This window comes from Colius striatus, chromosome 9 (genome assembly GCF_028858725.1).
Source record: "Colius striatus isolate bColStr4 chromosome 9, bColStr4.1.hap1, whole genome shotgun sequence".
Lineage (NCBI taxonomy): Eukaryota > Metazoa > Chordata > Aves > Coliiformes > Coliidae > Colius > Colius striatus.
The window spans coordinates 10,766,825-10,789,481 of NC_084767.1; the positions used below are offsets into that span (position 1 = coordinate 10,766,825).

The window sequence follows — 22,657 nt, forward strand, 5'->3', positions numbered from 1 at the left end:
GCATGACAGCAATGCTCAGGGCAGCATGTGAAGGAAGCGTGCACAGTCATGAACCCATGCAGGCATCCATGCATCCAGCAATGCAGCAGTCATCCTAGCAACTCTGATAAGGGAGAAAGAGGACTCTGCATGCAATTTTTGACATCTGCTGAGGGGCAACAAGAGGGGCACACAGCCTTTTGCTTCCTCTCTGCTGCTTACAGCTGTAGAAATAAAGAAGGGATTAGTAAGAGTGAAGAAGATGGTCCAGAAGACTAAGTGGTGCTCTTTGCAGTCCATCTACCCAATTCATACTCCAGACCTAAAAGAAGGTGGAGGAAGTGAACCAAGCAGCACACTCATTTACATGCCAGAGGAAAGACTAACTAACCAATTACTAAGTAGAATAACAATACATATCTATTAGACTATAGACCATAAATAAATGCGTAAGTACATTTTCCTTCTGGCACATTTGAGAAGGAGGCTTACATACATCAAACGTTACAACAGCATTAAGTTCTTGAAGGGGTTAAACTTCCTTTCTTTATTCTCCCTCTGAGCTTTTTGCTTTTGATTTGCCCCTGACAAATAGGTGAAATGGAAAAGTCTTTGGGACAGAATGTTAAACTGGTGCAGGGACAGAGAGAGAGTTTAGTCTCCATTGGAGAAGTTAAGAAAGTATCTGGCTGCAGACAAAACTGACAAGTAGACTAGAGCATGGCTTCCCAACAGCATAATCTACATGAGAAAATGCCTGGGCAGATAGTATTGTTGAGCCCAGGTGCAGTATAATCACATGATTTTTTTAACCTTGATCCACCCAGATAGGCTTGCAGTAAAAGAAAAAATGAGCAGGTTGCTAAGAGGTCCTGAATCCCTGTGGAAGCAAAAGGTGTTGAAACATTACCCATGAAACCACCTGCTGCCAGGGAAATACCACTCTCATGGGTAAACCTGAGGACAGGGAAAAAAAAAAAATCTCCCACTTCAAGTCTAATAAGAGTTCTAAATTTGCATCTTCACTCTGGTTGCAAACTAATTTGCATTTTCTCCATTAAGGAGAACAAAGAAATGTAAATGTCATTAGAGAAAGCCTGATAATGTGCTGATTGAGTAAGGGTGAAATCTATGAAGAAAAAAAAAGAGAAAGGTTTCTTCCAATCCCTACCATTTTGTGATTCTATGTGGAGAGGTCCTATTGTAAATATTTGGCTTGAAAAGATGAAGATGCATCTGAGATGACAACAGATAGCAGGAAGACAATAGATATGCTGCAAAAGATGATGATTCATTTTTCTGTATTGGGTAACCTTGTGGGTTATCAAACTTTAGACTGTAGATAACACCTTCTGGGTATAAACAGTTTTCTTCTCCTCTTGATGGAGATAGGAAAAAAGCCCTTAAGAGAAACAGGAAAAAAAGCTTCTTGTAACAATACATTTTTCTTCATTGTATGAAAAACTTCAGTCAGCTTCCAGTGATTCAATTGAAAATTAATTCCCTTCCACATCATTCAAATTATAACTAAGAGCTTTTGCTGCACAGTCTACAGTTTTTATTTAACACTACATTGCTCTTTTTTGAAAAAAAGAGGCACTTTTCAATAAGCTCAACAGAAAACTTCATAATCATCATCTCAAATGCATCTGCTTATGTCTACTTAGCACACTGAGTAATACAACCAGCAGAAACCACAATGCTGTTACCAGCACTTATAAATCCTCTTCCCAAAACATGCAGAAGGGGTTACTGAGAATTTGTCATCTCTCCCAAGGGAAGTCTTCAAATTCATAGTGGTTTTTTTTCCCCTAAACCCCCCAACCTAGGGATTAACTCTCCAGGCAGTGAGATAGAGCAATTTCTGAGCAACTATGGATCGATGAAAAGGAAAAGAAGTTGGCAGAAGCTCCTTTCCTCATTGCTGAGCATTATTTGTAACATGCTAAGTGTTTGCTTACAAACAGCAGGCAATGTTATTGAATGCAAAGAGTGGTATGAAACTGCCCACCTGGGCCTGGCCAAGGTGAGCTGCAACACAGCTGTAGTAGCAAAGTGAAGATAAGACTCTACACTAACCATTGCATTTTTCAGTGTCATTTGATATAAAATATTTTCTTTCCTTCATAACCTTTAGAAAGGGGAAGGAAAAACCAAATGCAGACCTTGCAGGCAATCAAAACAAGATGTGGGAAACAGTGATAGAAAAACAGAGAAAAGAGATATCTGATTTGCAGACAGGTAACCCTGTTTCAGCAGTGCCATGGTAGTGAGATGCTGACACTTCCCCGAGACATCTGCTGGGCAGCGTGTTTTATATGTGCCTGTGCCCAGTTCTCTGAAAGTTTAGAAACTATTAGAACATCAGCAGATGTGATGGAGTTCCAGTTGTGCTGTCTGGGAAGCCATTATGCACCCCAGCATCAGTGTTTGACTTTGTTTCTATTATCTGAGCAAATAAACATGGAAGATCACATTTGTCTTAATGCAAAACCCAATCCTGTAGGAGGGCACAGTTCTGGTGCAAGGTAAAATGAAGAGATTTTCCTTTTTGGTACATTTGTTTGCCTGAAAAATAAAAGAGTGCTGTAGGTTTTGATGAGACATGGAGCTGGCCAGAGGAACATCTGCCTAGGTCTCTTGTTTCTCAAGAAGGCTTTCAAAACAAGAAGGCAGGACTTTTAGACTCTAATCTAGACTAATTGTTTAACAGAATGAATTTAAATAGATGCAAAACAGCTTCATGCACACATCCCTCACTGTCAAACATACTGAAGAGATAGGTCCTTAGCTTCAGGATTGTTTTCAGCCAGGTCCATTGTGTCAGTTATAGAAGCCCCACAAAACCTCCCCACACTCAGGGAAAAATGAGTTTGTTTCATAATAAGAGTCAGTGGAAAAACTATTGTCCTGCAGTTGTGCCACATCTGTAAGGAGGTGCTAAGTAACAGCTTCTTTGCCCTTGGCAGTCTCTAGTTAGATCAGTTGAAGAACTTCCTTAAGTTACATCAAGTTTTCGGAGTAGTTGAGAGGAAAAATAATGAAGATTTAAGTCTTTGCTCAGTGGCAGTGGAAGGCAAGCTCAGAATGAACAGCCTTTTTTGTGTGCTTCTGTCTTACTTTGAACGATCTCACAAGTACCACGGTATGAGCACATTCCATTTCTCAGCATTACTCTTTACTGTTTGGAAACTCACATTTCTTTACAGTATCACAACACAGCAATTTACACCACAAATAAAGCTTCATGTTACACTTCCCACATCAGAAAGTGAGAGGCATACTCTTGATTATTTTTGTGCAGTGTAAGAAACATAGCACCTTGTTCAGCATTGAAACAAGATATTGAGAAGGAATTGGTGTGTTACCAATTGGCAATCCAAAAAGAAATAAAAATGAAAGATTTTTACATTCTAACTTTTTATATAGTTGAATAAACTTTTTGTATGGTTAAACTATTCTATTTCCTGCAATACATCCATTTTACAAGCCACGGAACCTGGCAGCACCTCTGTTTTACTTGGTTAATATGAAATTGTGAATACAGTCAGCATCACTTCTTCAATTCAACTAACTCTGCTCAAAAGACAGCTCAAACTGAAATACACCTCTGGGAGTAATTCTATTCTGTGTGTTTTGTAGGGTATTAAAGGCTCTCTCCTCCCCCAGGTATATACAATCTCAGTATTGGCACGTAGCTTGCAGTCTCTTAGGTCAGTGGTAGCTCATTAGCTACTGCCAGAGCTGTGTCCAAACTAAGAAATCTATTCATTCCCACAGTAAGCTCCAGACCACCTCCTTGAGGACCTTTTCCACTAGGCTGGGCTGTGCCAAGGGGCGCAGATGCCATGTGCAGTGCAGCACACACACACACACACACTAAGTAGGCACTTCAGAAAAAGCAGTTTTCAAATCTAGAAATCATCCACATTGTGTTCATCTTCAAGAGCTCAGATACAGGCTGGAGTTAGACCCAAAGGCACTGCCTATAGCTATATCTAAGCTACCACTAACACTATTTGTGTGTTTTACAATGTTTTCTGTTGGCTTTCAGAAAGTCTTCCATTGCCCAACAGCAATCCAGGTTTCAGTTTGTACATTTTTTTCCCTGATGGTTATCAGTTATAAACTCCATGGAAAAGGAGATTTTCCATCTCAAACACAATCTTAAATCCATAGAGGCTGCAAAAAAAGTCTGTCTGGAGAGTTAATCTAAGGACAAGTACCCACAATCAATCCTTTTCAAACACTAAGCAGCACTTAATAAGTCATGGGTACAAATAACCTGTAGGATTGCAAGGGGAGAAATGATGAAGCTTCCCTCTCCACAAAAACAACCCCAAATGCCAACTGTCTGCTCATCCTCGGATGCTCTGCAGTAGGAAACCTTAACAGCAGCAAGAAAATCCTTCCAGCACATTAATGGTCTTGCAGCAGAACTCACAGTAAGTCATTTCCCTTTAGGGGAATCAAAGAAACAAACATAAGAATACAAGATTCCCCTGGAAGAAGAGTTTTGCAGAACTTGCAGTTATTTTGCTAGAAATACAAAATGGCTTATGCAAATCAGTTCTTTACATCCTTAGCAAAGCTTGGACTGAAGAGCCTGGATATTTAAAGAGAGGAATGTCTCTCACAAATTCCAAAGCAGTCTAAGAGCTGTCTTTCCTGATAGTACTGATAGCTTCTTTCAGCCTCCCAGTCATGATCATCAATAGCATCAGCAGTGTTATTTGCTCACGATAATGCGTTACAACCAGGAGTGCTGTTTCACAGCATTCAGCTGCTTATGAATCTATTTCAAGCCCTCTAGAGAAATGAATTATGCCTCAGTAGCTTTCAGGCAGAACAGGAAAGAGTAAAAGCAATTTGTAAAGCCTCATCAGTAAAACAAGGAATAATAATGCTTACATACCCAGACCCACTTTTGCAGCGCTCCACCAAAGCTCCCCTCAACTTCATTAACACTCAGTTAATGCATCTCCCTTGTTACACATGGGTCTGGCTCCATATCAGGCTTCTGTGTCATCACATAATACAAAGCTCCACTTCAGTTTCAGGAAAAACTCTCCAAAGTTGGATTTTTTCCTAGGTTGATATTTAGAAGCAAGTGATGTACTTTCAGCGCTCTCTAAACCACTCCTAGACAAGCTTTTTATCACATTGCCTAAGAAACATTTGTGATTTTTGTGATGGACTAAATTCCTCAGAGAGGGTGATGGGTGACTGGAACAGAGAAGTGGGCATAGCACTGAGCCCAGCATAGTTCAAGGAGCATCTGGACAACATGCTTAGTCACATACTTTAGTTTTAGGTAGTCTTGCAAGGAGCAAGGAGTTGGACTTAATGATTCTTATGGGTTCCTTCCAACTTGAGATACTGTATATCACATACTTCAAGGAACAATCTAAGCAATGTATCCAGGAGTAATAGAGTGATGAGGTTGAAAGATGACCAACAGGAAGAACTGATGGCAACAAATAAACATCAAAACCATTGACTTATCTGAAGGAGATGCACCAGATTGTTTTGCCATATTCCCAGAGCTACTGGCACTACCTGCTGACAAGTTTCCTTTTGCTCTAGTGCTAGTATGACAAATTAGGTTTAATATGTCTGATGTTGTACAAACACATCTATACATCCACTGCCTTATGCAGAAAAGTAGTCATGTGGCTTCCCAAGCAGAGAAGCGTTCACCTTTCATAAGGCTTTATAACAAAAGCTATGAATCAGCCATGCAGAGAAGTGTAGTCACAGAAAAGAGTGAGACTCATGACTGGAACAACAGGAAAAAACCCAGCTAGAAGAGGGCAGAAGATAGTTTATATGGAAAAACATTCATGGGAATCCTGTTTCCTGAACAATTGCTCTCTGGCTAACTGTAGTGAAATGCCCCTGTCTCCTGACACTCTAATCACTGGAGACATGACAGAGGGGCACAAAGCCCCACATCCTGACAAACATCAGTTTTGCAGAAGACCCATTTCTTACTAATGTGTAAGCAACCTGGCAGAAAATTCCTGCCACGCCTAAACACAGCATTAATCTAATGGATCTAAAGGTGCAGAGAGGGCAAATGAAGGGTATGGAGGCAGCAAGCGCCTCAAAGAAGCAACGTCAAGTGACTGGCCTTATATGGGTGCCCCCAGCCTGGGAAATGCAGGGTGAGCTGGAAACAAGGCAAGATGTCCATTCCAAAACAGTAAGGGAAAAGGAAAACCATGAGAATATGTCAAGCCATCAAACTGGGATGCTTTCTTAGAATAAAGTCAGAAACTCTTCAGAGAGCACTTAACAAATGAAATAGTCATTGGAGACATCTGAATTATAAATGAAGTGAGTGAACTGCTTTTTTTTTCCTGAATAGGTTATTCATCAAAAAAACCTCTGATGAGCCAAGACAATACATTACAAATGGACTTATTCTCTCTGAGAAGAATTATTACTGCCAATGTTTTATTCCTCATTGAAAAGCAAATCAGACACTTCAAGTCCCTGATTTATTACTGCACCGGTCTCCGTGAGCATTGCTTTTGCTCTACCTTTGAGTTAGAAAAAGGCTTTTGGAAGAACAATAATCAATGAATATATAATGTGGGGGAATCAAGCAATCAGAAATCCTAATTAGTTCAGGGCCTAATTCAAGAACACGATATCCTTGGGTTATGATGGGGAAAAGTGCATTTTGTATTTGTGCTTTCAGGCAAGTTCACTACAGGGGAAAACAAAGTTGTTTTCCCCCTTCAGAGACACCTTTTGTAAAAAGGTGGGATTACACACACTTGGCACTGTCTGTAGTACTGACTTGAGAAATAAGCAGACATTAGGAATATGAGCATGAAGAGACAGTGGTGTGAGGACAAATGCAACATAAACTATATCAACCCCCGACAATAGACATTCTCAAGTCACATGTGCAGTGCTTAAGATCATGCAGTGGCTCTTTGCAGCTTTTGCTTTTAAGTTACCAAGTTCTATCAATTTTTACTTCATTCATGGGGAACTACACAGTGAACAAGCAGAACTATAACATATGTATGCTCACAGCCAGGCACTTACAATGAATCCTACACTACAGAAATTACACGCTAAAGAAAAATATTACATCTTCTTTCTACTCTGGCCTTAAGTTTCAATCTCTTAACAATCAGAATTGAGCTTTGTTTACTGACATACACTTAATTCTGTTTGGAAACAGCAGGGCATAAAACAGAATTTCCCATATAACTCTAAGGCAATGCCTTAATCCCCATGAAGAGTGAATGGGGGAACAATTTACCTCCTATAACAGCAGACATGACAGGTCACTACCATGTTATGGTAATTCACCTGTACAAGGACTAGAAAAAGTCCAGATTATTTCTGCCTGGACCAAAATGGGGAGTGAAATGCTTCTATTAAATAGGTACACTACAGATCTCATCCAAATGAGACAGTATCATCCAAAAGATTACTTCTTTCCATTTCACACAACTGGTGTTTAAGTTAAGCAGATTGCTCCAAAATGTGAAGCATAATTAAGCAGAACATAAGTACCAATTAAGCTCTATTTGCATAGAAGAAAAGTGCTCAAAAAATATCATTCCAATACAGATCTACACTTTGCAACAGGACATGAGAAAATTTACCAAGATGCATTTGCTGATGCAAAAAGGCTTTCTGAGGAAATAGTGTGTGAGGAGGAGCTGGCAGCACCAGACCTCAATGGCCCATCTACTGGTGTTGGGAACCTGGAAACTTTGTTTCTGCAACAAAAAGCTAATGGCACAAGCACAAAACTTGCTCTCATTTTCCTGTCTTTATTCTGTCTTTCCTGGAAGGGCAGTAAGGATAGCCACAAGGCTCAGTGTTGTGAGAAACACCTTGCCTTGGATGTAGATACAACCTGCTACACACTTAATGAGTCACCAAAAAGGCAAGATGTATAATTATTTAAAACTTTAGCATGTTGAAGTTAGAAGCTTTGCATTCCACCAATTTATCCAAGGATCTTTCTGCTTCTGAAACACTGATTTTTCAAACTGGAAGAGGAAGGCCATGAGTTTTATAGCTTCCCAGGCTGAGGCCTGGCTTTGATCAGACCCCTAAAAATAGTGGCAGGTTGAGAGATCTGGTCTGTTTTTGGAATACCTCCAACAGAGAGTGATTTGAGGCTAATAAACATCAATGCTGGTAAATACTGGAGCTGTTCTGGTTGATAATATCTGAAGACTTCTGCTGGCAGAAAACAAATACACAATTGAGAACATGACCAACGCCAGAACGTATCTTATTAAATTTTCATGCTGACTCTGATTACTTTCATTTAGCAACACAGATGTGCAACCAGGATGAGGAGATATAGTGCCCATGAGTACTGGGAAATGGCTGGCACTATGAGCAGGATTTGGAAGCCAGTCACTTAGAGCAAATGCTGCCCACATGTGTGTTTATCAGCTCTTACCAGTGACTTGATTTTAAAGAAGCCATGAAAACACTTTGGTATCTTTCATAATTCTGATTCTTTCATTCTAAGGAAATCATACAGTAGCACACAAATGAGAGTGAAATAAAGACAGGACAGCATTGCTAAGAGTAATTTTGGTGGGTTGTTTTAGTTATAAAACCACTCAATACACAACCAACATTAAATTAGAATATTTTGTCTGAAATGTCATCAACATGTGCTGAGTTGCGTGAGCAACTCTGTGGTAGAGCCAGAGCTACAAGAAACGATTTACGTGGACATGCCATCATGGGTAAACCCATCTCAGTGTTACTCAAAGAGCTGCTTATGAAAGTGAGCCCTTTTGGCTCTTTCCCTTTTGCATTGGACTCTGATATCAGAGTGCCACAGGATCACCAAGAAAGAGAAGAGGTAATCAAGACTAATGAAATTCAACAAGGGCAAGAGTAGAGTCTTGCATGTGGGAAAGAACATCATGTACCTGTACAGCTTGGGAAATGAACTCTTAGAGAGTAATATAAGGAAAAGGGCTCTGGAGGTCATAGTGGACAGTAGAATGATCATGAGCCAGCAGTGTGCCCTCGTGACCAAGAAGATTCTGTGAGGACTCACAACCTGTGTGCTGATGGGAACTTCTGGTCTATGACCTACCTAGGGAAGCCTGACCTGTCTGAGCAAGTGCTCACTCCTATTTATTCTTCACAAGTTCCAGTTAAAATATATCAAACTAAACGTTTCCTCCTCCCCCAAATAAAGAAAGATTTTCCCCCTTTCATCTTTTAATTTCAATCCTCATTTTAATCATCTACAAGAAATTTAATAAAGCTTTGGCTTAATTCCAGAATAATAAGAGAAATTAAGCTCTACACATAGAAAGGCACATAAACGGAGGCTCTGTAGCTGGAGTCAGAGCGTGCTGCCATGCTGCCAGCCCTGCTCCTGCCCTGAGGCAGCCCTATCAGCCCAGAGGTATGGTTCAGGGCATGGCTGCCCCTCCTGGCCTTTGGGACAGCTCTCTCAGCTTCACCTTTTTCTTCTACTAGTTGTGTCTAAAGAAAGCCCATCCACCACAGATGGATGCTCAGCCACAGCAGTAGCTGCATGCACGTGTACAGTGCTGCTATAGCAAGTGGCTGCTTCACTTCCCAGACCTGCTGCTGGATGGGACCACAGGCTGTTACAGGAAGCATGCTGGACACAAAACAGACAAATGAAACGTTTTACTCTTTCCACAGTATGAAATCTTTTAAGAGAGAAAGGATTAACTGTTTAAGTAGTTAAATTAATTAGACTAAACAAAGATACATTTGGACATGCATCCTCAGTTCAAGGCTCCCATGTGTGGATTTAAGAATCTTAGGAGAGGGATTAAGGTAATGTTAATTATGTTCCATTCATACTGACTATTTAAATAGCTATCCCTTTCCAATTATAAGCCTCTCTAACTCCATTTCTTCAAGAAAAGCAGCCTTACCCTGAAATTCTCAAAGATGTCCTTCAGTCAAAAGAAATGTCTCCCTCTACACCTGTAGATTTATTCAGGCCCCATGAAGTGATTGCAGATTTCAAAACACAGCATGTTAGAGTAGCTCTCATGTGGCTCTTGCATGTTTTTGAAACCAAGGAGCCAACCAGACAAACACAGGTCAGTATTTAGATGTGTGATGCTTCATATTAGTGAAGTGATTCAGCAGCTGTGTGAGAAGCTGGACCACAGCTATCACTTTGAGACTTACTGCTAACGATGTGCCAATGATAATTTGGCCAGTCAGTGAAGATGAGGAGCAAGTTTTAACATCCCACCAGAGCAAAAACATCTTAAACACTGTCCTGGGGCCACTGCAGGAACACATCATGAAAACCCAGGTAGGCTCTTAGAATGTTCAAATTATCAGCCTCAAGTCACAGTCTTCTTGTTCCTCTCACTTCAATGTCTCCTCCCCCTTCCTTCCCTCCTACTGTAGCTAAAAGTGACTCTCCTGCCACAGCCACAGACCTTGCTTTGGGACTGGTCATCTGCTCTCAGGGGCACTGCAAAGGCTGATACTGCTCAGGAACAAGAACAGAAATCACAGCTGCCTGCTCTTTACAGAATGTATTAAAAATGACTTTAAAAAAAGCTGTTTATAAGATCCCAGATATCTTTTGTGTAATGATGATTTGAGATATCATTAATGGTGTCAAGCAACTTCATTTTTTTAATCTGGTCATGTCTCTTCAAGAGAGTGAAAGTAGCATTCATTTAATTTCAGGGAAAGGGAAAGGGCTTTTTCTTTCTGCTGCAATGGGAAAGCACATTTATTCCATCCAAAGATTTACCATTATTTATTAGCAAGCAGAAAGCTTGTGGGTATAATAAAAATTTGGTACATAAAGCTGCAGCTGCCTGAGGAGAGGGGGAATTAACTGTAATGAAACTTGCTTAAAGAGCCTCATAATATCACTTTGAAAATACTGAAAAGAAGGGGATAGAAGCAAGAGGAAAAAAAGATTATGTTTTTAGTAGGTCAAAATATTGTGTGTTTTCTGCTAAATCCTCCTATGAAAACAAAAGACAGTTTTCCCCTCATCTTCACATTTAAGATGCATGAGCTAGAAGGAGCATTTTCCTCTCAGCATTTCTTTCTCAGCTCCTACCATGCAGCAGTTTTGTCTGAAGAGAATTGATTCTTGAATGGAAGATTTTTTTATTCATACTTGGTTCTTTAAGTACAACTACACTCCCAGTTACTCGCTCCTTGGAGATACAAGGAGCCCAGCTCACAAAGTCTCACTCAAGAAAATAGCTCCAGTAACATCAGAAATGGAAGAGCACAGAACTATCAGCATTAGGGCATGTGGTGTATTGAGAGTTTCCTTGTGGTATATTGCTATATTCTTTTTGCATGCCTTCCATGCTTTTCAGAGAGCCCAAGTACTCCCCTTTGAAGTTCTGCTTAGTCAAAGAATTAAAATAGTTATCTAGCTGATTCATCACTGTCAAAGGTCTGCACTTTTCAAACCATTACCAACCTTCAAAGTCAGCCTAACACCAAAGTTCTTCAAACACTACCACAGAAAGCACAATAAGCACTTCTATTTCACAGAGCAGCTCCCCTCCAGCACTCTATCCCACTGAAAACACGGCCCTTTCTTCTCTTAGCCACCTGCTGCAGAATTCCATGGTGGGCACTTTTATGTTAAGTCATGCTCACTCCTCCAAAACACCCCCAGTCTGCTGTGCTTGGGCTGTCTGCTGATAGCAGGGGTGCTGATTTGTTAAAACAAGTGGTTTGTGCTTTCAAAAGGTGGTTGTTGCTCTGTTGTTCTGTCTATAGGCTACATCCTGAGGACACCTTGTCACTAGAACATGAATGAAAGTTAAATTAGCATTTCTCACCTCTGTGCTGCCACAGGCAGGAGTTATGCAAGTGCTTCTCTTTTTTTTTTTCCTGCAATGCTTGCTGTTGAAGGGCCAGGGGACTGTGATGCTTTCTGAGGAGGAATGGTTGCTATGCTGCACACACAACTACTGTACAAACAGACTAGAAAGAAAACCCATATCTATTCCATCAGATCCATTAAAGCTGAAGGGGAAACAAACACAGAATACATTCTAAGGAATGACTGACTGAATTACCCTGCTGTGGTAAGCCCACAAAGGGGTTGAGAAGAGCTTGAGCCAGCATCCTCTGCTTTCAAATGTCTTACATGGCATTACTATCTGGCTCTAATCAGCACAAACCAGAGGGTCTGGACCAGTTATTCCTACCCTGCCATGTGAGACCTGTAGGGAGAAGATGATGCACCATCTCTTTGGACTGCATCAAAAGAAGAGTACAGTATCTTAGCCAGAGTCTCTAGAAGATAAAATATAGGGCTGTGTGGGATGTCTCCCACCATATTCTCATCCTGTTTTCCTCCTAGCTTCCACAGACTGGTGATGACCATGTTTTCCCTACCTTCAGGAAACTCAGACTAAAAGGTGCAAGCTTCTATTTTGTCCTGGAAGGGACAAACAGGTAAAGGGAAAGGGAAGGATTACAGGACTATGGAGTTTTATCATAATTCACTTCAGCTCTTGGGAAATCCTGGAACAACCAATGATGGATGCTTACAAGCATGAGTTCCTGAGTTATAAAAACTGCAATAGAATGAAAGTGAATTCATAGAATCATTTTGATTGGGAAAGACCATTAAGATCATCAAGTTCAACCACTCACCTCATACTGCCAAGTCCACCACTAAACCATGTCCCTTCAGCACTTAAGCTATGTGGCTTTTGAATTCCTCCAGGGATAGGGACTCTAAATTTGAAGCCATTCCTCTTGTGCTAACACTTGTTGTTTGGGAGAAGAGATCAATCCTCACCTTGCCACAACCTCCTATCAGTTGCTGAGAATCATATGGTGTCCTCTCAGCCTCCTTTTCTCCTGGCTAAACCATTCCAGTTCCCTCAGTTGTTCCTCATCAGATGACTTGATCTCCAGACCCTTCATCAGCTTTACTACCCTTTGGACACACTCCAGAACCTCAGTGTCTGTCTTGTAGTGAGAGGCCCAAAACTGTACACAATACTCAAGATGCAGTCCCACCAGTGCCAAGAACAGGGGCATAATCACTTCCTTGGTGCTGCTAGTCACACTCCTCCTGATACGAGTCAAGATGCCTTTGATAGTCTCGGCTACCTGGGCACACTGCTGGCTCATGTTCAGCCACTACTGATAAACACTCTCAGGTCTTTTTCCTTCAGGCAACTTTGCAGCCCCTCTGCTCCAGCCTGTAGCACAGCATGGTGGTGTTGTGGCCCAAGTACAGCATGGGGCAACAAGCTCCTGATTACTTAAGCTGGAAGGCAGTAATCTAAGTAAGAAGGCACTAAACCACTTGCAGTGTAGACCAGACTATGTGCTAAACACAAAGGGAATGTTAAGAAAGTCTACATGGGAAAGGACAAGCTAACAACTTTGATGTTTCCTTTTTTAATAGAGTTTGTGTTAGTCTTGCTTGAACACAGAAATTCAAGTAAGCAAAGAGAGTTCTTTTAGTACTAAACTGAGAGGATGAGAGAGAGAGAGACTAAAAGAACAGGACTTCAGGTCTGGTCAGAGGTTTTGTAAAGTAATTGGATGAAAAGCAGAGGGCCATTTAACATAAAGTGTAAAAGACAAGGTAGCCTTTCAGATGAAGAGAGCTAGTAAACACAGCTTTGCTCCCTGAAGAGCTGCACCCTACTGTAACAGGGATGCTGTGTTTGAGTGCTCCCCAACCCTGATCACACTGCAAAGGTGCTGAGGCACGAAACCAGGTAACAGTGCAAAAGGAGATAAAACAGCAGCTGCAGTAGTGAAGGAAACAGTGTATGTATTGAGATTTAATCAAAAAGCCAGGAAAGTGCAACACATAGAATAGAGGCAAGTTTATAAGCCACCAAGTAAAATAGAAAACACAAAAACAAGGCAGTTTTACACAGAAACAAGGGGACACAGGACAGAGGTGTGAAACATGGAAAGCTTTGCCACCATGTGAACATAAATGAATGAGAAATTAGTATATCAAGAGAAAGGTTAGCAATAGAGCAACAATGATAAACATCAAGGAGCAAACAGCATAGTGCAATATCCTCTGGTAAACACACAGTCATGAATAGTTGCAACTACTAAGCGAATCCCTCCATAGATCCAGAAGGTTGAGGCAGAATCCCTGCTGCTAAAACAAACCACTTCTAGTTAAAAGGTTTGAATTGTCTTTCTGAAAGGATGCTGGACACTAAAAGCTTCGGTATTAAGATAGCAATGGCACAAACAACTCAAATTAAGTTCCTTGGGGACTGGAATGACTGCAATTAATCCACAATGTCAAAACCTCTCCCACTCCTTAGCAGAGCTGAAGCTGACCGAAAAGCCACAAAACATCAGAAGCAGCTGTCAGAAACTAATCTAGAGACTCCTTAAGCACTGACAAATGCCACGAGGCCTGGGAAATCAGAAAATGATGTGCAGCAAACAAAATTCACTTCATCCCCAGTTGGGAGCCAGCAGCTCAGGCTGTATCAAGGCTACCAATCTTCAGGAGCTTCTGCAACAGACTGTATAATGAAGTCTAGAGGCTCTCTCATTACATGAGAGGAAATGCTGCAAGCTGGAAGCGCTGCAGTAAATTCAGAGATTTCATTACAGGAAACCTGTAATAATTAGTTGGAATAACTTTAAAAAAAAGGTGAATGTAAATAGATAAGTGCATATACTGCACTTCCCCAGATTTACACAGGCAAAACTCTACGCAAGGAAAGCACAGACAAGGTAGCAAAGCACGGGAACACTCTAGTTTTGGCTGCACAATCCCAGGCTCTGTCCCCTCACAGGCACACATTATGCAAAGTTGTTTTACCATACAGACATGAATTATCCTCACGAAGCAAGACTATGCTCAGAAGTACTAAGACCAAGAAATAGCAATAAGTGATGCATTTGTCTTCTAACTGCTTCCCTGTATATTGTAGGACTCTGTTTTGCAAGTTACCAATGTGTTTAAGTGAGCTGAATATTTTGAAGTGTGGCACCTCTATGCCAATATGGACATAGAAACATGATGTTACCGTGACATATTCCTGGCCTCTCAAAAAAGTGAGGCTCTGAAATTGTTTATCTGCCACAGGTTTATTGTTTGCTTGGGTTTTCTAAAAACGAGACAGGTCTGTTTTTCAGCTGCACAGTAAATAATTGCATAAACTCACTCTGACCAATATCCTATGTAAAATGAGTTCTAGTGGAGATACTGGGATTTAATAGTGGAGTAAGAACTGTAGCCCAAAATGCTGATCAGCCAAATTGATTCAGTTCCCTACCTCCACAGGTAATACTCTGGAGGAGAGAATCCAGTTTTCAGTCTGCTTAAACCTTTCCCCCTCTCTAAAATATGTTTCAAGTTCCTATCTGAAGCTAGAGGAAAGAACATGCTCTCACAAGAGCCTTTATATAAAAGTACTCCTGTTCGACATTTGGATTAATCAATATCTCAACAAGCTATGAAAACAAGCCAGGACATTTCACAGCAGGTCAGATAGCATTGGTAGCAGCTGGGCAACTAAGTATCATAGAGGAAGTCAGAGCAGGGACCCTGGTCTGTACCAAGTGCAGAATTGATCTCTTTAGAAGCTTTAACTTTTATATACTATTACTTAAAAACAATAATGCACCTCATGAATCACACCATTATCAGGTATGATTTGTCTTTGCCTGTTCACAGCCTCAGCACTTGCAACAGTACCTACCACAGGCAATAACAACACAATTGAGGTGACCAGTTACCAGATTATAAAAACTTCCCTCTTTGTGGTGACTTAGGATCTGAACTCAGGCAGAGTTCCTACTTTAGGATTCAGCTGGCATGAAAAAAAGGCACTATGTGGAACATAACTCTAGGTTTCAAGTCTGGATTACCTAAAGGGTTGCCTGATACCATAGGAAACCTCTATCTCCTTTCTCCATATAACATCATGTACTGAAGACACCACATGAAATCAGGAGCACTGAGAAAGACTTGGAAAAACTTATTCTAGTGAAGTTACAAGGAAGAGGCTTTAAGGTTCCAATCTCCATTGGCAGCCATATTAAAATTAATTTCTCTGGGTGACAAAGGAAATTCACGTTAGCAGTATATGTCTGACACACTGCTGAATGATGTAGGCACATACAGTAACAACCTCTGAAGCATCTGAAATAGCTGAGTTGTAGATTTATTTACTCAATCAAGGAAAATGTTTGAGCACCTGCTTGTAATCTGTCATAAAATAAGTGACAACAATCAGGGAGATTGTTAAAAAGCTAAAGCCTTGACAGTATATTTTAGCTTACTGATTTTCAGGGTTTCCTACCCTGCCTAGGCATTACTGAATCAATACTGAACTAGCCCAACACCACAATTCTTGTTTGCTCTGGATCCCTCTGATTTGAAGAAACACAATTTATTGATGCTTCAAGGGTACCTGGAGGATGGATGGATGTTGTGCAAAGGAGTTAAAGCAGAACTCCAGTGTACAGCCAGAATTTATTCTCACTTTACAGAAAAGGTTTTTGGTCTCCAACTAGTACAAGGTTTAACCAGATATTTCCCCAAATGATGCACTGTGTCTATAATTGTTTGTGGATGCACTGCTGCACTAAAGAAAATTGATCTTCAACTCTTAGCCAGTCCTTTTCAATGTGGTTATGTGTAGCTTGTATGAGCTGGGAACTCACTAAACGAGACTGCAGCACTGAATAGCAGCAAGGATACAACCAAACATGAACCCCCAAATGACAGAACAGCAAGAATGGCACAAAGCAACACATCATCAGAGTTTCTATATCTATTAAGGTCAAAAAAATGAATTGCACCAAGCTTTGCAGAACTTTTTCTCTCTAGTTAAGCACATTTTGCCTATTAATTACACCTAGACACTACCCTCCTAATGTTTGCTTACAACTGGGAACATTTAAATGGAGACTGTGGAAAACACAAGCAGTGCACAACTGACAGAGGTGTGATCTTACTGGAGAGCTTGTGTTTCAGTTTTAGGGGATCATTTGACATAGTCTTGTTCCACATGAAATGCAGGTGAAGCAAATCAGAAAAATACATTTCCTATTAATTTAATATTTTAATGAAAACACTCAACAATTTTAGGCTGAGCTCAGAGATGAAAACTGACAGTAATGTCTCTGGTTTCAGTGGTTTCCAGTCAGACACCTGAAGGATCAAACAGCAAGAACAGGACTTCATCTCTGGAACTTAACTAACAGAAAAGGTGGAACTGAACAAACATACACTCAGATGCAGCAGACTCTAAAGCTTCACATCTTCCAAATTACTATTCTCCACCATTTCCCTCCCCATAATTATTACTTCTCCAGTTAGATTAATTATCAGCATTCAGGTTTTGTTTGTTCCCCCTCTCCCACCACCTTTAAACAGGACAAAGGAAGACTGTTTAAGTAAGCCTGTTTCATCTACAGGAGACAGAGTAGTCCTCGTTCTACAAAGGAGTAAGAACATGGCCGTTTTCAGCATCTTCAGTATTATTTCACATAGCCATGAAAAGCAGAAATGTTTATGCTGCAATATAAGCACCCATTGTACCTCTCCCATCACTGCCACCTAGTACAAAGAAAACAATTTAACGCCACCTTTAAAGATCTCCAAGTGGCTGAAATCTGCATTGCACAATGTTACCGACCACCTGCATTACATTCATGTTACTATTTAGGCATAGAAATAATTCTTAGCATAGCTAAAGTCTCAGAAGGGATGGAAGAGATCAAGATATATTTATTTAGTATTCAAAGTGAACTATTGCAGCCAGACAAAAAGAATGCAAGAAAATGTATCCAAAGCTAAAAAGGTTATTAGTATCATAGAATCACAGAATGAAGAGTCAGGTAATCCATCAGCAGTCAGGAACTATGTGTATCACTAATTCTGACAAGTGTTCCCTTATGAAGAGTTAAAAGAAAGTGCAATACCCTTCTACATTTGTAGGTATTGAAGTAATTGACTGATGACCACAAACACAATGCAGCCAGAGCTGTTCAGTGAACAGAGGTTGTGGCTATTTGTTCACTTTAACTTCTTCACTCGTCACAGATTTGACTGTGCTGGGGAAACACTGAGGAGACTTTTAAGAGGAAAACAATTGCTCTGAAGAGAGCAGAGACTGGAATTACAGTGATTAGTTCTGGAAAGATAGGTACAAAAATGTTCTTGCAGTTGAACAGGTGGCAATGCACTTGCCTCCGTATTTGACTTGACAGCTTATCTTTAAGGTGAACCACTCAGTTACCATTAACTGAAACTAGTTGTTGTTGCCAGAGATCCTGATTTATTTATAATTATATAATTGAACTCTAGTGACATTCTAGGAGTAAACAAAAATCTCCCATAACATTCATGTAATAACAAATATGTGCCAATTTGCATCTTCCCTTAGTCTAAATAGTTCTTTCTTTAGGCCATTTTTCATATACGTTCCTAATCCTGCAAGAGGATTTCTAGGATCCTGACGACACTGATAGAGTAGCAAGGCTAAAGTTCCATCTGCTTTTCTTGATTGTAATATTATCCAGTAAAATGTATTTGATATAAAAATTTCCTCTCCTTGTATCCACTCTTTTGTAGCTTTAGTTAATAAAGTAATACAATAAAGTAATGAATAAAGTAATGTAGGCATTTATGCTAATATTTTATCATTGCTATGTCCTTTGCTAGATAAACTCAGCACAGTTAGTGATGGAAGCAAGAATACATTCAGTCAACTGAGAGTCCCTTTGTTTTAAGATAAATAACTTATTTATGAAGCAAAGGAGGTATTTCCCCCCCAAATTCAGTAATACAAACATCCTTTTATGAATTAATATGATCCCCAAAGCTCACTTGTTACAATACACTTTACTTAGCCACAAAGATCTTGAAGAAAAAGGTTTATTACATTGGTAAGAATAAGAGAGATGAAATCTTTCAGTTCTGTGAAAACATAAGAATTTCTCCCTTGGTTATTTCACTTCTAGTTACTTTGCTGAAGTGTCTGGAATAGCAAATACAGAGAAGTTTTGTTTTATTCACATTAATTTCATCATGTCTTTATCCTGCTAATGTCACAACAGAATTGTTTTAGGTAGCCATGTGAAACCATGCACCTATAATTATCAGTTGTGGTTCTGTTATCTCAAGAAAGACTTTTCCTAATACTAATTTCTTTTCAAAAGAGAGAAACACAATTAACAATTAGAAAGGTTAATTAAGAACATCTGATAAAATAATACACAAGACAAAAGAATGAATCACAGCTTCAGACTCTCTCTGGCTATGATAATACACTAAAAGCAAACAAAGCTCTCAAAGTATAAAGCATGATTCCTTTTTTGCTACCTACATGATTACAAGGGAGTATTGAGAATCAGTGCACTGACAGACAGTGCTTTCCTTCCCACAGCCTATCTGCTGCCTACAGTGGCTTTACTGAGACAGATTTAAACAAAAGTAAACAAGAGCTGGAAAACTTGGAAGTTCTCTTACCATCTGACAAGTCAATTAGCCCGAGGTAGTGCAGAAGTTTCAGAGAGGAGCACAACACCACCACAATCCCTAAAGTCTGGAGTCCCTCCGACTCGCCTTTAGTCCACATCGTTTAAGGCACACACAGATAGTGGTGTGCCTGCAAACAACTGGCAGACATCGAAAGCTGAGAAATACTCCGTTTGAAGCTTTTCTTCCGGCTGCTCAGCCAACTGTGCAGTACATTTCCCTCTCCCCCCGCCACCTCATTCTCACACTCCCTCTGTATAACTCAACCTCTCCCCCTATTCCTAGTTCTCCTCTCCTCTCTCTCGCCTTTTTTTAAGCCATGCAAGCAATTTCTGCATTTAACAGTAATGTATGCTTTTATTTTCTTTCACTTCAAGCTGATTCCCTCCAGAGTTTACTCTGCCCCTGGACAACTTAGCACTGTGCTAACCTCAGCAGCACCTCACACAATTTTTTCATCTTAAAGTCTGTGATCTTAGTCAACTTCCCCATTTGAGATTTTCTCAGTAACTCTGCCAATAGCAAATGCTTTTTGTCGATGTCTGCTCTGTACTGTGTAAAAGAATATGGCATGATAGGAGAAAAAGAAAGAGCTTTCCCTTGCTTAAATCCTTCTCCTCACTGCCCTGACATGCTGGCATGTACATAAACACTCTTCCCACATACATGTGTATACCCCTATAGAGCCCAGGACCTACACAGCAAGTTTCTAAGCAACAGCTTCAAACTCTGTTCCTCTGGGTCACCTGCTGAACAGCAAAGTGTGTTTCACTGGCATTTAATGTCTCCCCAGATGTCAGTGTGGACCAGTGCTGGCCTAGAACAAGCATCCTTTGCAGGCAGCTAAGGAAAAGACATAGATGCACTTTGCACTTATCTTCACAGTTTTTCACTGGTTGCTGGCATAGGATAGCACTTCAGGTTGCTCTCAAATCAAGTCATTGACGTATTTTTCCATTTTCACCAAAAATGAGTAAACATTTGGCAGGTTTACTGTTTTCTCAGGATGGCAGATCCAAGACTGTAACACCACTAAAAGCCAGATTTCTCTTGCATGTTATCAGTGGAAGGTGCTGGTGTGGCCCATGTGAAGGCGAGAACAGTGACAGCCGATGCCTTTTATTTTGCAGGACTCTGAGGCTGTCACTTCTTCCACACTGTTCCCACATTTCCATCCCCCTCCATGCTCTCTTTCCTCATACATCCAAATGAGCAAGGCAGGCTGACTTTCACTCCATAACCTTTTCTGATGCTGCCTTAAACTACAGCTGAAGAATCATGTGCAGAATCACATCATGTGCAGAAAATCAAAGGAATTTTCTATTTCACATTGACTATGTGATGCACTTGAATTGCTTAGAGATATTCATATGAAAGCCAGTTTGGAGTACTCATACATGCTTGAGTGATCAAGTCAATGAGTAATGAACACTTTAATTGAATTTGAGCTTTATTTCTTTGTGCAGGTGGCCAAGGAAGAGATGACATTTGCAAGTGTGTTTCATGAGGGTTCTATCATTGGCATCTACCTATCCAGAACTCAATGGCATAATATCAAAGCCACTTCTAGTGATGAATACTTTTGTCCAGAGAATTTCTTTGTGCTCTGCAGCATCTGCCACATTAGATTTTCATTGCTTTGGCTGTACCACTGGTTATGATGCCACGTTTGGGGTCATATTTCCCCGCTTAACACATTCAGCTTGAAAACTATCATGACCTGATTATCACTTCATTGCCAATTCCCAGGACAATCAGGTGATAAACAGACCTCAAAACATTTTGCTGATTCCTTGGTTTTCTATGTCCAGTTTCCATTACAAAAATCCAGACACTGCTAGCACACACAAAAAAAAGCAGCCCACTCAAACACACTACTCCCCCTCTCCTCTCTCAAGTTTGGCCAGGTTTATTGACTCCAAAAGAACCAGGTTCCTTCCTGTCTATAGAAGGGATATTTTACAGATTTACCGGTTGACTGGCCAACTTTGCACCATTTTCTCAGACCTCAAAGTTAAGAGAACTTGAGGAGCACACACAATGAAGGATCCCACCTTCACCACTCACTCGCAGGCACATTACAGATACATTTAATCACAAAGTTTCTTCCTAGCAATGCACCAGCCTCCTGGAATCTCCTAATTATCATAAAAAAAAAAGAGAGCTAAACTGAAAAATGATGGTATGATGAGCAAGGAATCTCAAAAAGCTTGGTTTCCTACAGGTACTGCTTTGTAATTCTACATTTCTCCTATCATCATGTCCCACCTAAAGCTCTGCAGCAGTACCTTAGCAAAGGGCATAAAGAAGGGCATAAAAACTGGCATGTCCACTATTTGTCCTCCTGTAATTTATGCCAAGTCTAACATTATTGCTTCTTTAGGCATTCTTAATATGAGCAACTGCAAAAGAACAGTTTGGTTTCAGTGTCTAGAGTCCTCATTGCAGGAAGCCCTCATGCTTGCCAGGAGCTCAGAATGCACTGGTCAGTATGTTTAATGGTGTCAAAGCCAAATGAAGGGTTTTTTGAGGCTGACTCAGTTTTTAAACAGGCTTGGAAGAGATATTGAAGGAGAATTTTCCCATTCAGGACCTTCAGGTTGGTTTTGCATCACCTTGAACCAGCAGTTCTTCCGGGATGCTGCTGCTTCACCCTCATTTCCCAAAACAGCCATTTGACTCATACTTCGTTTGCTTATTATTGCCTTGAGAACCAGGGACACATGTGAGGGACATGTTGGTGCCATGTAGTGCTAACTTGTTATGGAAATTGCTGCTAATTGCTCAACAGGCAGTGTACCAGGTCCCTCCAGCCAGCCACCAGGCCACATATTGATCTACCATTACGGTGTACAACTAGTGAAAAGCATCATCAGCTTTCTACTGCTATTTTAAGACTGAAATCATTAGAACTGACTATAGAGCTGGCTACAGATGCCTTATGGCAGTCAAATCCTGTGCTTTCCCCAATATAAAAACTAATTTAAATAAAACCCAGCATCTTTCCTCAAAAGCTTCCATCCCACCTTGGCCCATTAGTTACAGCAACAGTCCTTCTTCATTGTAGTATTGAGCTAAGAGAAATTGGTTCTATAATTTAAACCATAGGACAGCTACTCAGTTAATCCAGTAGAAATCTGCACAGAAGAGAGGATCATCAACTTTTAACAAGAGGCAAAAATACTAATC

The 22,657-nt window shown here is 40.4% G+C and overlaps 1 protein-coding gene across 6 annotated transcripts in view; it reads right to left on the reverse strand.

Annotated features, from left to right (window-relative positions):
• Window positions 1-22,657, reverse strand: part of KCNIP1 (potassium voltage-gated channel interacting protein 1) — a 349,864-nt gene that overhangs the window by 25,786 nt on the left and 301,421 nt on the right. The window contains exon 1 of one of the 6 annotated variants that reach the window (XM_062002324.1): window positions 19,460-19,568. The exons of the other annotated variants lie outside the window; for them this stretch is intronic. Coding sequence (XP_061858308.1) covers window positions 19,460-19,568 — 109 coding nt within the window. Of the gene's footprint in view, window positions 1-19,459; window positions 19,569-22,657 lie in introns of those variants that run through there. 6 annotated transcript variants of the gene reach the window in all.